General features: G+C 42.1%; 3 protein-coding genes across 3 annotated transcripts; 1 reads left to right on the top strand and 2 right to left on the bottom strand.

Moving 5' to 3' along the window:
- Window positions 1–2,778: 2,778 nt before the first annotated feature.
- Window positions 2,779–7,205, top strand: LOC141833916 (uncharacterized). The gene is made up of 9 exons (XM_074721415.1): window positions 2,779–3,154; window positions 3,236–3,423; window positions 3,500–3,697; window positions 3,774–3,971; window positions 4,048–4,260; window positions 4,447–6,162; window positions 6,282–6,432; window positions 6,513–6,880; window positions 6,957–7,205. Exons 1-9 carry the CDS (start codon window positions 2,779–2,781, stop codon window positions 7,203–7,205), a joined length of 3,657 nt encoding a protein of 1,218 aa, XP_074577516.1.
- Window positions 7,206–7,314: 109 nt separating this feature from the next.
- On the bottom strand, window positions 7,315–8,708 carry LOC141833338 (phytosulfokine receptor 1-like). Its single transcript, XM_074720756.1, has one exon. It carries the CDS (start codon window positions 8,547–8,549, stop codon window positions 7,419–7,421), a length of 1,131 nt encoding a protein of 376 aa, XP_074576857.1. The 5' UTR covers window positions 8,550–8,708; the 3' UTR covers window positions 7,315–7,418.
- Window positions 8,709–10,687: 1,979 nt separating this feature from the next.
- LOC141833339 (5-formyltetrahydrofolate cyclo-ligase-like protein COG0212) lies at window positions 10,688–14,166 on the bottom strand. Its single transcript, XM_074720758.1, has 6 exons — window positions 13,740–14,166; window positions 12,766–12,856; window positions 11,565–11,791; window positions 11,373–11,445; window positions 11,139–11,267; window positions 10,688–11,057 (listed from the first exon to the last, which is right to left on the bottom strand). The coding sequence occupies exons 1-6, from the start codon at window positions 14,130–14,132 to the stop codon at window positions 10,897–10,899; spliced, it is 1,074 nt and encodes a 357-aa protein (XP_074576859.1). The 5' UTR covers window positions 14,133–14,166; the 3' UTR covers window positions 10,688–10,896.
- Between the last annotated feature and the right edge of the window lie 77 nt (window positions 14,167–14,243).

Raw genomic sequence — 14,243 nt, 5'->3', positions numbered from 1 at the left:
CCCTACATTTCAAGCTCAAACAATGCAACTACAGCTAGATTTCGAGTCTCCACATGCCTCTGCCTCTACCTCGCTGCTGCTCCTACATTGATGGCGCACAGATCGCTTTACTTTGTTACCAATTACCATCCAATCTTGACGCCCCAACAACCATTCGCTAGCTGCTCCAAGAATCAAAGGAAGACTCACTCACTGGCAAAAGCCATGGGACGTGGAGAGATGCATGGAAAGATGATAGGAAAATTAGCAAGCGTAGGACACCTTTCGCGTTTGGGATTCAGCACCACATGCGTAGCAACTCTGCTGTGGGTTGCTAAAAAGCTTAGGAGCCTTAAAGCCGAAACAAGATGCATGGGATCCACTCGATTGATTGTTCCTGCTCCTGCTGCTGCTGCTGCATGCACACACTTTAATTGAAATCGAACTGGGCACACCTCATTCAAATTAGTGTGTTCAGCGAGCTCCCTTTCTCCTTACTGTTTTGTTTCTCTGGCTTGGGACTGGGATTCTTAATAGATAAGCCAAACATTCGATCTCACCTGATGACTTAAAATAATTAGACTAATCAACATTTTCATGTATTTTTTTTTTATAATTGAAGTAAAATCTATTTAGTTATAGGATTTTAATATATTGTTCTTGTTTCATTGGAGTAGATCTATATATAGATTTGATTTCCTGAAGTAGAATAGATTTGAAAGGCTATTCGGATCTTGACGTGGAAAAGATGTGAAAGAAATCAATATATCTTGATTCTGAAAATAAAGATTTTATGGAAAAAAAAATGGGAGAAAATCCTTTCAATAATATATTATTATAGGCACGCAATCTGAGTCTGCTCGATGGGTTGGAATATGATACATCCTCGTTGGCTTGTCTGCCACCAAAAAGAAGTAATAATGAAGAGTTAGTTTTCATGATGGGAAAAAAAGGAAGTCTTGTAATTGGATCCCGAGATGTTGACATCCTCGAGTCCATCAGAAAATGGAAAAAAATTAATAGATTGGGATAATTACTGTGGAACACATGGATCTCAATTAATTGTAAGCAAGCATCAAGTATAAAAAAATAAAATAAAATTTATTGCTAGAGTTTAATATTTAGAATTTAGTGTTCGATTCAAAAAAAATAAAAATAAAAATTATATATATATATTTTATATTTTGATGTTTATAGTGATGTTCACTGTTCACGCATGATCCCAATAAATATATATATATATATATATATATATATATATATATATATATATATATATATATATATATATATATATATATATATATATATATATATTGTTCGTTGAAATGGTCTTCCAAACGAGTCTTTGGCTACTTGACTTATAGATTGACGGTCAAGGTGATATCCATGAGCAGCGAAGGACGAGGATGATGAACTCTGACCTGCTACTAAGCTTCAAACTGCTGAAAAGAAGAAGAAAGTGAGAACGGAGATCAAGGGTGCCCCTGTCTCAGCTGTTCCGACGCTCAAGTTAGTTCCTTAATCAGAGAAGGAGAAGAAAATGCAGGAATACAGAAAGAATAGTTGTGGGTGTTGTGTGCGTATCGAGGGGCATAGGAGTTATATAGAATTATGAATGAGAGAATCGTCTTATCGTAATTAAGGAGAATATCTCTTCGAATTAAGGAGAATATCCCCTTATATATCAAAGTAGATGTCCCATCTGACTATGAGAACATCCTATTACCGTTGCAGTAATGAAAAATATTATCGATCACTCATAGCTGATACGATATCAGACTGCACTATTATACTGCATTAATGGGGTAGATGAGTTACATGAGATATCACATGATTACATGTCCTTCTAGCGGCCTGCCAAGCTAACTGAGGGAATGAAGCAAACAGAGTCGATTGAGCACGGTGTAGGGCACTAAGTAGGGGAGCGCAAGCAGTAGAGAGAGAGAGTCCAAGCAAAGGTAAATTGAGATGAATCTTGAGGCCGAGACATGGTATAATACCGTCGGGAGAAGACTCGGTGGGACAACTTGGACTTTGAGTTTAGAGTCAGGCGTTGGGGATGGAGTTGAGCTTTGAGAGAGGTAGGGTATAAGATCCCAAGCCGAGTTGACTTGTGGATCTTGACCTATGTCGATTGCCAACTCAGGTATCGGATCTCGCCTGAAGCCAAATGTCGAGCTGGGTAGACGAGGCTTGACTACCTTTCCAGGATTAGAAACATGAGCACAAAGTTGAGTCGGGGTAGACCAAGCCAATTAGCCCGAAAGTTTAATCTTTTCTCTGGTGTTATCTAATCGAATTGGATATTAACCTTTTGGACCAAGTCATACTGATCTATATATATACTTTGCACATCTTTTCGTACATGACATACATCAGCAATTAAGTAGGTGGAGCATCCAAATCAGTTTCAGACACTCCGACTCAGTCTAACGTGTACTTAATCGCGGACGCTGTGAACGTGGGAAGACACACAACAATAATATTAGTTTAAGGTTTTATTTTATTCCGGCCAGTTCGACCAGCCATAGACTAGACTGCCGTTACGAACGCACACGGGATCTTACGCGCTATATCATTTGACAAACACGAGGCCCCCACATTGACCACAAGGTGGAGCCCTTTATGAATTACGAAGCGTAACGGAAGTCGATTAGAAATTGAAATAATACGGTCAGGACTTGTCTCAATTAGCCGTTATAATAGAGGTGCAGGCCAACGGTCGAATCCTTTTGTTTATAAGAGGAAAAAAAAGGTCTTTTCTTTTCCTCCCCGAAAACAATTGTGAGAGTTTGAATGGATTCCAAGCAAACCCTAGGAACTATGGCGGACGAGAAGAGAATGAGAGAGTGGGAGGAAGCGGAGGAGTCCAAGATTGCCGTTCTTTCCGTCATCAAGAAAGGTAACATCCGAAAGCATATCTTCCTCAACCTCCCCCCTCCGCCGCCGCACATGGCGAAGGCCGGAGGCGACGCCAGCCCTCGCGATCGGTTACTCCCAGGAATAAGGGAGGGAAAAGAAAATGAAGATGATGAAAAAGATCGTCCGATCGTCTTTGGTCGGCACCCCAATTGCCATATCGTCTTGGATCACCCCAGCATCAGCCGCTTCCACCTCGCCGCCCGCCTTGTTCCCTCCAAGCAAAAGCTATCCGTCATGGATCTCTCATCCGGTGATTATTAATGTCTAGTGTTTTTCCCCCATTCTTCGCGATATAGTTATTCATTATTCGTCCATTGATTTCTGTGTACAGTTCATGGAACATGGATTTCGGGAACTAGGATTAAGCCGAACACTCCTGTGGACATGGTGGATGGCGATTCACTGAGGCTTGGCGCTTCGACGAGGTTTTATAGGCTTCAGTGGCTCTCGGTGAGCCAGGCGATGGAAATGGAGAACCCGTTGGAGCCTGTCCTTGAAGGCAAAGAAGAAACTTATCAGGTATTGATTTAAGTCTTTTGATCTCCATAAAAACCTCGTCTTTCCTGCAATTTTTGCTTGAAGTTTGATCTTTCAGGAGGATTGTGGGGAGTTACTCGCTGGAGGTCATGATTTGCTGTTGTCCAATGTAATCCCTTCTGCACCACCTTTGCCGGAAGTTTCGAGTTCATCACCTTTGCCACCGGGAATAGCGCAGCGGAGCCCAGAGAGGAAGGCGATGGAAATGGAGAACCCGTTGGAGCCTGTCCTTGAAGGCAAAGAAGAAACTTATCAGGTATTGATTCAAGTCTTTTGATCTCAATAAAAACCTCATCTTTCGTGCAATTTTTGCTTGAAGTTTGATCTTTCAGGAGGATTGTGGGGAGTTACTCGCTGGAGGTCATGATTTGCTGTTGTCCAATGTAATCCCTTCTGCACCACCTTTGCCGGAAGTTTCGAGTTCATCACCTTTGCCACCGGGAATAGCGCAGCGGAGCCCAGAGAGGAAGGCGATGGAAATGGAGAACCCATTGGAGCCTGTCCTTGAAGGCAAAGAAGAAACTTATCAGGTATTGATTCAAGTCTTTTGATCTCAATAAAAACCTCGTCTTTCGTGCAATTTTTGCTTGAAGTTTGATCTTTCAGGAGGATTGTGGGGAGTTACTCGCTGGAGGTCATGATTTGCTGTTGTACAATGTAATCCCTTCTGCACCGCCTTTGCCGGAAGTTTCGAGTTCATCACCTTTGCCACCGGGAATAGCGCAGCGGAGCCCAGAGAGGAAGGCGACGGAAGTACAGAGATCAAGTTTTCTTTCATCTGCGCCTAAAGAAGATTTGAATTCGTCACTTCTTCCATCAATAACGGAACACCAAAGTGTTTTAAAGGAGTTTGAAATTGACTCAGGTTTCCCTTCTGCTGCGCCAATAGGAATGCAGCAGCGGAGCCCAGAGGGGAAGGTGGTGGAAGTACAGAGATCAAGTTTTCTTTCTCTTGTGCCAAAAGAAGTTTTGAATTCGTCGCTTCTGCCATCAATAACGGAACACCAAAGCTTAGGCTTCCCTTTGGTTGCGCCAACGGAAATGGAGCAGCAGAGCTCTGCGAGGAAGGAAACAGAAGCTGAGAGCTCAAGCTTCCTTTCTACTGCGCCAATTAAAAATTTGAACTCATCTATGCCACCAGAAAGGGAGAATCACAGCCCACTGAGGACGGAGCTGGAAGTTGAGAATTCAAGCTTCCATTGTGCTCCACCAATGATGGAATCTACTGGATCTTTGATGTCAACTGTAGCAGTGGACTCGATCAAAATTATGAACTCATCACCTCTGCCACAGGACATGGAGCATCCGAGCCCAGTTTGGAAGGAGTCAGAAATTGAGAGCTCAAGCTTCCATTCTGTTGCAACAATGGTGGATTCTATTGTGTCTTTGATGCCAACTGTGGTAGCGGACTCGAGTAAAATTTTGAACTCATCACCTTTGTCACAGAAAATGGGGCATCAGAGCCTGGCAAGGAAGGTGTTAGAAGTTGAAAACTCGAGCTTCCATTCTGCCTCTCCAATAGTGGAATCTATTGGATCTTTGATGCCAGCTGTGGTAGTGGCTTCCAATGAAAATTTGAACTCATCACCTCTGCCACCGGAAATGGATCGTCAGGGCCCGCCAAGGAAGGAGTCTGCAGTTGAGAACTCAACCTTCGATTCTTCTTCACCAATGGTGGAATCTATTGGATCTTTGATGTCAACTATGGTGCTGGACTCTAGCGAAAATTTGAATCCATCACCTCAATCACAGGAAGCGAAGCATCAGAGGAAATTAAGGAGAGAGTCAGAAGTCGAGAACTCAAGCCCTCATTCTGCTGCACCAATGGTGGAGTCAATTGGGTCTTTGATGTCAACTGTGGTAGAGGACACAAACCCTCAGGTTTTGTCTGTTACTAATCTGTCATCCGAGCCAGAGCATCTGACCCCAAAGAGGTCTGATAAGAGGAGAGCATCATCTAGCCTCCTATCAAGGAGGAGCAAGATGAAATCACTTGGCTTCCTTCACCTTGACACTGAAAGAGATAAGGAGAATGAAGAAGGTGTTGATAAGGAAAACCACCATGTTTTTGAGCAAACAAAAAGAGAGGATAAACTCTGCAGGGTGCTATTTGACGATGTGGGAAAGAAGGAGCAAGTCAGAGAAGAATTTTTTGATTCAGATAAGGAGAATGTCACCCCTATGTCATCACGCCACAAGATTAGTAAGAGGAGCCCTCGAATTCTGCATCAATCCTTAGGTGTTGTAGAACAATCTAAGGTTGAGCGAAATGCTATTCTCCCTTCAGCTAACAGCTTTGAGAGTCAGCAAGCATTGAAAGCTAACATATCTGCAGCAAAATATGATCAGAAAGAGTTGATTGCAAGTTCATGTTGGTCAGAAAATGTCCTGGAATCTTGCAAGGGTAAGAAATCAAGGAAAACCTCAAGTCGAACTCCTCTGATAGTTAAAGACAATGAGGAATCATTTCCTTGCAACAAGGAGAATTTGACGCCTGAAATTTCGCCATCTTTAAAGTCAAAAGAACTGCTTCCTGATACTTGTGCAAGAATTGAAAAGGAGATCATGAAGAAAAGAGTTGAAAGGATTCCCTTGCAGTCTCTGCTGAATAATACTCCTTCAAAACCTAATGATACTCTACATTCGATGAAACCTTCCAAGGGTAATTCTGTTTCCATTGAAGATGACCTGCTCACAAAATGCCAACTGAATCGCTCTGTTGTAAGTTCCCTCTTTCGTTCTTTGCCTGCAACTTGATTTTATCAACGCATCATTTTGTTAATGTTAATGAAATTTTTTTCATATCGAAAAATACTCAATAAAACCAATTTTTTGTACAGACACAGCCCATGGGTGAAGTGCTCCATAAAACAGAAAGGAAAATATGGCACCTTGTTGTCGATGCAAATTGCTTCCTAGATGAAGAATCAACAAAGTCCTTACGGCTTTTAGAGGGATTAAAAGGGACTCATCTCATCATTCCTCAGATTGGTAAGCAGCTGAATTCTTACCTTGTTCATCCAAACATCCTCAGAGCTGGCTAATGCTATATATGCATTTTGTTTTTCCAGTCATAAGGGAACTTGATTGTCTCAAGCGGCGTGAGAGTTTTTTCAACAAATCAACAAAAATGGCATCCAAAGCACTGCAATGGATAGAAAAATGCATGGTGAACGTGAGCTGGTGGATTCATGTCCAGAGCTCGTTTGAGACTCTGCCAGCAGCACCAACCCCTCCCATTTCACCTCGGTCGCCATTGTTTGGTGACCTTACTGGCTCAAAATCTTTCTCCTCCTGCGGAAACTTGACTGAGATTGTTTCTCCGACTGCAGAAGACCACATCCTTGATTCTGCACTCTTTTTCAAGAACAGGAACAAGGACGGACAATTTGTCCTCCTATCCAACAGCATCACACTAAAGATCAAAGCCATGGCAGAGGTACGAAGTTCAAAGTATACTTTTTGACAACTGTGGCCCAGAATGGTCAGAGCTGAGAAATTGTCTTTGTTTTCAGGGGTTGCTAAGCGAATCACCCAAGGATTTCCGCGCGAGTCTCGTGAATCCATTTTCCAAGAGGTTCCTATGGGCGAACAGCAGCCCGAGAGGATCAACTTGGTCCTGCTCAACTGACATGGTCCCCCTCCTTTTCAATAACCATCTCCACCCAGAACCTGTAAGAAAAGTAGGCAAAGCACCTGAGGACGTTAAAGGATTGAAGTTGATACTGCTTCACAATTCCCACTTTGCCCAAATGAACTCTTGATTTCCTTTTCATCAGTGTTCAGACATTAGTTACTTCCAATCACAGGCAGTGAAGATTAAACTTATGAAGCATACACTGTAAAACATGTCTGAACTTGAAAAAGTGGATATTAGTGAAGATCATGCTGCAAGTTCATAATTGAGAATGGGCAATTTACAAAATGTGATTTTTAATTATTTTTTTCTCTCATTTGTTTTTGTTTTTGATAAAAGTTTAGAGAAGGTTTAAGGCAGCTACAACTTCTCCCATGCCGGGCCTGTTTCTGGATCTCTCTTCGGTGCAGTGGAAGGCCACTTCCAAGTATGCCCTCACCTCGCTCTCCACGACCCCTTCGCTCCCCATCTCGCCGTCTAGAATCTCCGGGATCCGGCCCTGCTCTACCATACCCCGCACCCAGTTCACCAGCAGCATCTCCTTCCCTCTGGCGCCCCCCTCCTGTCGCACACCCAGGTTCGGACGCCGCCCCGTCGCCACCTCCAGCATCAGCGTCCCGAAGCTGTACACGTCCCCCTTCACCGTGGCCACCGTCGCCCCCTCCCAGTACTCCGGGGCCATGTACCCCACCGTCCCCGCCACCTGCGTCGACACGTGCGTACGGGGGGCCTCCACCAGCCGCGCCAGTCCGAAGTCGGTGATGCGCGCCCCAAAGCCCTCGTCCAGGAGAACGTTGCTGGCCTTGATGTCGCGGTGGATCACCGCGGGGCGGCATCCCTCGTGGAGGAAGGCCAGCCCCGCTGCGACTCCGCGCACGATCCCCAGCCGCGTCGGCCAAGGCAGCCGCCGGGGATGCCCGTCGGCGTCCGTCTCGTGCAGCCACTCGTCCAGGCTGCCGTGCGCGACGTACTCGTAGATCAGCAGGCGGTCGCGGCCGGCGACGCAAAACCCTAGCATGCGCACCAGGTTCGGGTGGCGGATCGGCCCTAGGGTATCCATCTCCGCCTTGAACTCGCGCACGCCGTGCGCGGCGTCCGCGGAGAGCCGCTTCACCGCGACCACGGCGCCCGACGAGAGCCGCGCCTTGTAGACGAACCCGAAGCTGCCGTCGCCGATGATGCCGTCCTTCGCGAAGTTCCCGGTGGCCGCGATCAGCTCCGACATGGAGATCTGGTCCAGGGACGGGTCGTACGAGGCGCTGCTCTCGCCGTCGGCGTAGGAAATGGACAAGGCGCCGGGACGGCCAAGCGAGCCGAGGGCCAGCGAGTCCTCGACGTCGGTGTCGATTAGGGGACCGGAACGGCGGAACTTGGAGCGGCGACTGCAGAGGACGACGAGGACCACGCCGAGGAGGGAGACGACGAGGAAACTGGCTGCAATGGCGATCAGCGCCTGGAGAGCCGACTCCATGGCCGCTGCAGCGGACTCGAATTGGGGTCAAGACGAGGGTTTGATGGGCCTCGATGGCTTGAAAGAAACGTTAAAGGAGCTGGCAAGTTTGACTAGCAAGGCGACTCCGCGCCCCGCGTTGTCGCAGGTATGCTCGCTTCCTTTCTGTTTGTGCAAAGTCTTCGGTCTTCCCTCGAATACAACTGCTTTGTGTTCTTTCGCTCTTCTAAAAAAAAGATACCACTTTCACAAAAATATCTTTGAGCAGCCTAATAAATCATTCACATTCAGATGAAGATAACTTGTTAGAACATTGAAAGATTGACAGTTGACAAGGCCAACTTGTTTGAATTTTCAACACTATTTTTGAGATGTTCGACTAATGTCAACTTCGGCAATTTAATGTCGACCATTTGCTATTAAGCTAAGTAAGGTTTAGAGCAAAATCCACAACTTCAAGGATACTGTATCTGTGAGTGAGTGATATTAGTATACTCTGGTTCTTGGGGTATAGTTGAGTTGGTTACGACAGAACAAACTTACAGAAGAGGATAAGGGTTCGAATCTCGACGAAGTCGAGCAATATTCTCTTCTGTCGTGATCAATTGTAATTTCTCGATTTATCTTTTCACAGATAGTCGTAGAACCAATCGTGTGGAACCGCTGGGATGACAGATTCCATTTTTTACCAAAGATATTAGTATACTTACTTTGACATATTATTTGAGATGGAATTTTATCATCTAAGGAACAAAAGCCTTGTTTTCTGTGGAATTTTTTGCCATGGAAATGGTAGCCCAAGTTTGTTTTGATAATGAAACATAAGAATGTTTATAGCTATTTATTATATATAAAAAAGAGGACAATAGCTATTCCTTTCATAGCAGTTGGTGCATAGAGCTTATTTAAAAGCATTTATTAAAATCATAATAAAGGGCACACTTAACTTTAAAAAAACGTACCGCATTTTAAAATTTAATTCACTAAAAAGTGTAATTGAAAATTGCTCAATTAGCAATCTATTGGATATGAAATGCTATTTCAAATAATAGCAGCTAAATATTTTTTTTGACTAAATTTATGTCAAATAAGTTGCACTTCTAATGTTTCGTATATGTATTTATATTCATTATTTTTTAAAAACTTTGAGTGGCATAGGGAAAATATTGGACAAAAGTGAAGAAGACAAACCTTTTTTACTATATTGAGGAGTGTTCTATGTTGTATAGTTGAGTTGGTTACAACGGAGCAGATTTACAGAAGAGGATAATATCCTTTTCCGATGTGACCAATTGTAATTTTTTGATTTACCTTTTCATAAATGATCGTAGGGCCGATCGTGTGAGTCGTTGGAGTGACGGATTCCATCTTTTTTTTTTTGTAGAAGAGGAGTGTCCTGTGTTTATTTTTTTATCAAAAGAATATTTCACTTCAATATAAAATGATACATCTGTTTTTTAGTATTATGTCTTCCGCTTAAATTGAGTGTATTTGTAGTAGTTATAAAATCGTAACTGTTACATAGTTATATAGTTATAGTACCTACAATAATATGATTTTTTTTAAGATTAAAATTGTTTGATGTTTTTGAAAAAAAATTTAAACAACGTTTTTTGAGTTTGAACGGGATTTGAAATCGTATCTATTACAACATTAATGTTAAATTTTATATTTTGAGAAATCATAACTTTTGAATTGAATCGTGTAATCTATAATATATTAAATTAAAATGTTCAGAGATCTATAATTAATTATTAGATGAAATTTATAATAGTTAAATTTCAAGTTCAAAAATTTTTGTAGTTGATATAATACACTTGATTAATTTAAAACTTAGAAAATATAATTTAAAAAAAATTAAGACGCCAATTCGCTAGGAAAGTACTTACAAAATATTTCAGATTTGCTGCTGTTATGGCAGAATTGTGTGCTTGTTTGCTGCTAACACGAAGGATCCTCCTGAATAAATATAAAATTTTTTTTTGAAGGGCAAACTACAGTGACAAGGAAAATCCTTTATTACCATTACTTTTGTATTTTAAACTATCTTTTGTTCCTTTATTCCAATTACACTATTCTACTCACTCATTTCAGCACTTTAAATAGAATATCAAAATGATATATATTTACCAGTAATAGCTATATCATAAAACACAGTCTTTACTTTGAACAACAATTACATTGTTTTAAACGAAAACTGATCACTTTAAATAAAGAACTTAATTCATCAGCATAAATAACTATAACCTATTCTATCTATACTCATTTCAATGGTGGCCAAAATGACACATTACGATAGCAGAAACTATAAGCTCAGTGTGATGTGCGCAAAACCAGGGAGTTAGAAAAGAGAGTGTCTCACATGAAACTACCGTCTGCGTCTGCGATTGCGGGCAGCTATCGGAGGAAGCTTTTCGGAAGGCCCGGTAGGTAGCAGCTGCCCAGTCTCTCGCTCTATGCGTTTCTTCAGCTCTTGAAGAATTCGAATTTGACCCAACTTTTCTGGAGATAACTTTTCCCAATAGATTCCTTATATGTGCAGTCACTTTTTAGAATCACATCGAAACTTGATTAGGGAAGTGAAATGGAGGAATTCAACTATGGTACTACCTTGTGGCTTTGGTATTTTTGTGTTGGTGTAGATGACCTGAGTTGGGGTGCAGATGATGTCAACCGGCACATCATGAACCAAGAGCTTGCCCACTGGGATATCATTCACCAATTGCTTATCATGAACTGGGAACATATGTATAAGGTTTAGTGATTGCTAATGTGGGTAAAAGGATTAAAGAAGTGACAAATCATAAAACAATTGGGAGAACTTGAGGTATAGTATATACCTGGATGTTACTATCATCGTATTGTCATCAATAGCTCCCATGTATCGCAGCATTCCATACTCAAGTTCTGCAAAGCCCTGCAGGCCAGATGACAGAGATTATAGCAGTGAAAATATATATACATCCTGGTGGCAATATTAAATGAGCATAAATTGGCAAAAGGAGACTGATTGCAACAAGAAGACTGAAAACTTACCTCACCCTTCCCCAATCGTGCTCCAGTTCTTGGATCGACTGCAACTGAACCAATAACTATCAAATCAACTTTTATTTTTTCATCCAAGCCAATTGGACGGCCATGTTTTGCAGCTCCTACAGAAGTACATGCTTCCAAAATTGACCCAGAAGGTAGTGCCTGAGATTCTAGCACAGAGAAAAAACCAGTCCTCAGTCGTGGTTGAGGAGTCAACAATTGCTTCCCACCTGCATACACCACGTTGCAACCTTATGCGAGAACAGGTAGCTCTTCTGTAAAGTTTTTCATGGAGGAACCAATAAAAGGATTTGGTACTTTAAACTAGGTAGATGTAATAAAGTATGCACGCCTCCAATAACTCTTCACCACCTAAAACTACAGAAAATATTACAGATGGGAAAAATAAGATAAACATGAAAGGTTCCTTATTGTAATGTCCAACCCAAGAAGAATCTAATATTTGAAATCCTACTTGTAAGAAGTATCTGTAAGAACATTGTCCTAAACAAGTAAAGCTTCTGCAAATGATCAATTAGCCCATGAAGTTTGTTGCGTAAATGAAGTGCAAAACAATAAGAGTATAATATTAGCAAATCCTTTGACCTTTGTCGTATTCAAGAGAGACGGATTTTGTAAGGCAAGAAATTTTTAAAAGGTTTTAAATTCACCTAAAGAAGCATCCATCATTTGTTCCCTATATGAGCAAACTCTTCTGGTGGAGGCATCTATTTATATTTTTCTTATTCTCATGCAGGACTATAAGTGTAGAGCGATATTTCTATGGCAGTCTTTATCAAGGATCTGAATAATGGAACTTAATGAGGAATTGAGGGAGGGTTTTCAAGAAAGAAAAAGGATGCCCCCATGAACAAGGCTCCTGTAAGAAGCGGAGTCAAAGGAGAATTCATATACCTCAAAATAGTATCTGGTAGACACAGATAATGCCACCTCAAATAGTTGGAACAGGTCAATTTGTCATATTCTGATTTAGTCAAGGAAAGAAACCTTAGACAATTTTTTAAAATTATGAATAGACACTACTTGTTCAAATGTTAATACAGAAGCAAAAAAGGAGCCCATTTTTTTTAAAACAAAGAATTGCAATCCGTGTGTTGGTATTGTACAGTCCACTGTTTGCAGAAAAACAAAATTTACCTAGTAAAACCATAGCACAAAATGAAGATAATTAAAATCAGGTAACCTGTTAGTGTCAAGAAGCGGACTTGTTTCTGAGGTGAATCAGGGTTGACCTTCACACATCCAGCCTTCTCAAATACATCCAACTCACCTAACTTAATTCCATAAATATTTAAATAATTCAGAAACATCATTAATTGTATGTAATTAACAACACTTATAAATTTGAACTGGACAAAGAAGACCAAGGGATAGAAGCACTAGAAACTGGCCAAAAGGTGCAATGTGACGTGCCCAACTGCTGTGTGTAAAATTTAGAAGACTTGAAATGAAAATAAGCAAATTTTGTAGAGCAACATTTTGAACCACTCTCATATACCAATATGGAATTGATAAAAATTAGTACAATTTATGTTTCCACTTTTCAAGGGTATTATGTTGTATGTAGCAACTGACAATGATAATTCATGACAGAAAAAAAAAGCAGGCATAAGTTCATTAAAACAGCTAGTCAGAAACCACATTACTCTTTACAATCATTTATCAGATTCTGAACCAGAGAGGCTAAAGTGTTCTGGCATTAATCTACTATAGAAGGCCATTATTCCACACTTCCACTCCGCTACAAGGTTGGCATGAAAATTGATTCTAGGGCACTTACCAAAGGTTGTTTTTCTCAAGTGCTTAGATTGACCCAGTGTGTCCTTTACCAGTGGCGATGACAGGCCGATGAACATCTATCTATTCTTCAAGTGTCAATTTGTAGTCTTCAGGTTGAACTTCATTTAGCCTAACTATCCACTCTGTTTGATAAATTGGACAGTGAAGTCCTGAGACACTTTTCACTGTGGTTCTACATCTGATTGGAATAAAATAAATGATGGTACATTCAGAAAATTCCTCCTACCTGCTGAAGGAGTCTATAGAGCATTCTACGAACAAACACAACTTACGATATGTTTGAACCCTAACTATGCAGTTTAGGGATTCGGTGGTGGAAAACAGGCATAAGTTCATTAAAACAGGTTGCGGAAATACCCGGTCAGCGGCTAGAGCCGCGCCGTCGAAATTAGGGATTCGGTGGTGGACGGGGCGAGGGTTTCGCGCGATGTTCTCTGCCTCTAAGAGATCCCACACCCTCTTCCGGATCTTCCACTTCCATGCCTTGAGGTCTTCTTCGCTGGCACCCTCCTCGGATACAGCGGCCGCAACGGCGGCCATTGAAGCCCGTGCCTCCGCGTCGAGGAGAACCCTCTCTGCTTCAAAGGCTTCCGGATCGAAAGAAGACGAGGAGGAGACGCGCTCCGTTCTTCCGCGTGCGGCAGATGCCAACGTCCTCGGGCCGGTGATTGAGATGCGTCGGCGGATTCGAGGGGAGCAGACAGCAGCGGCAGGAGGCCACCGGGCGACGAGATGGAGAGAGAGCAGCATATCTACTGGTGACGTGGCATCAAATGGTTGGTGGCTCTGCTACTTCAAGTCACGTGTTCCGTGAGTGGCAAATGCCCGTTGGATGACGGAGCATTTATAATGGAACCAGAT

Source organism: Curcuma longa, chromosome 8 (assembly GCF_044706935.1).
Source record: "Curcuma longa cultivar G26 ecotype Majalengka, Jawa Barat chromosome 8, ITB_CL_G26_1.1, whole genome shotgun sequence".
NCBI classification, from domain to species: Eukaryota; Viridiplantae; Streptophyta; class Magnoliopsida; order Zingiberales; family Zingiberaceae; genus Curcuma; species Curcuma longa.
The sequence above is the reverse complement of the archived record's forward strand: the minus strand, read 5'-3'. Positions and strand labels throughout refer to the sequence as shown.

Coding starts and splice junctions, on each gene's coding strand:
- LOC141833916 (XM_074721415.1), top strand. CDS start 2,779: ATGGATTCCAAGCAAACCCTAGGAACTATGGCGGACGAGAAGAGAATG. Junction 3,698..3,773: donor GCAAAGAAGAAACTTATCAG/GTATTGATTCAA, acceptor TTGATCTTTCAG/GAGGATTGTGGGGAGTTACT. Junction 6,433..6,512: donor TCTCATCATTCCTCAGATTG/GTAAGCAGCTGA, acceptor TTGTTTTTCCAG/TCATAAGGGAACTTGATTGT.
- LOC141833338 (XM_074720756.1), bottom strand. CDS start 8,549: ATGGAGTCGGCTCTCCAGGCGCTGATCGCCATTGCAGCCAGTTTCCTC.
- LOC141833339 (XM_074720758.1), bottom strand. CDS start 14,132: ATGCTGCTCTCTCTCCATCTCGTCGCCCGGTGGCCTCCTGCCGCTGCT. Junction 12,857..13,739: donor CGGCTCTAGCCGCTGACCGG/GTATTTCCGCAA, acceptor TATGGAATTAAG/TTAGGTGAGTTGGATGTATT. Junction 11,446..11,564: donor CACGATTGGGGAAGGGTGAG/GTAAGTTTTCAG, acceptor TCTGGCCTGCAG/GGCTTTGCAGAACTTGAGTA.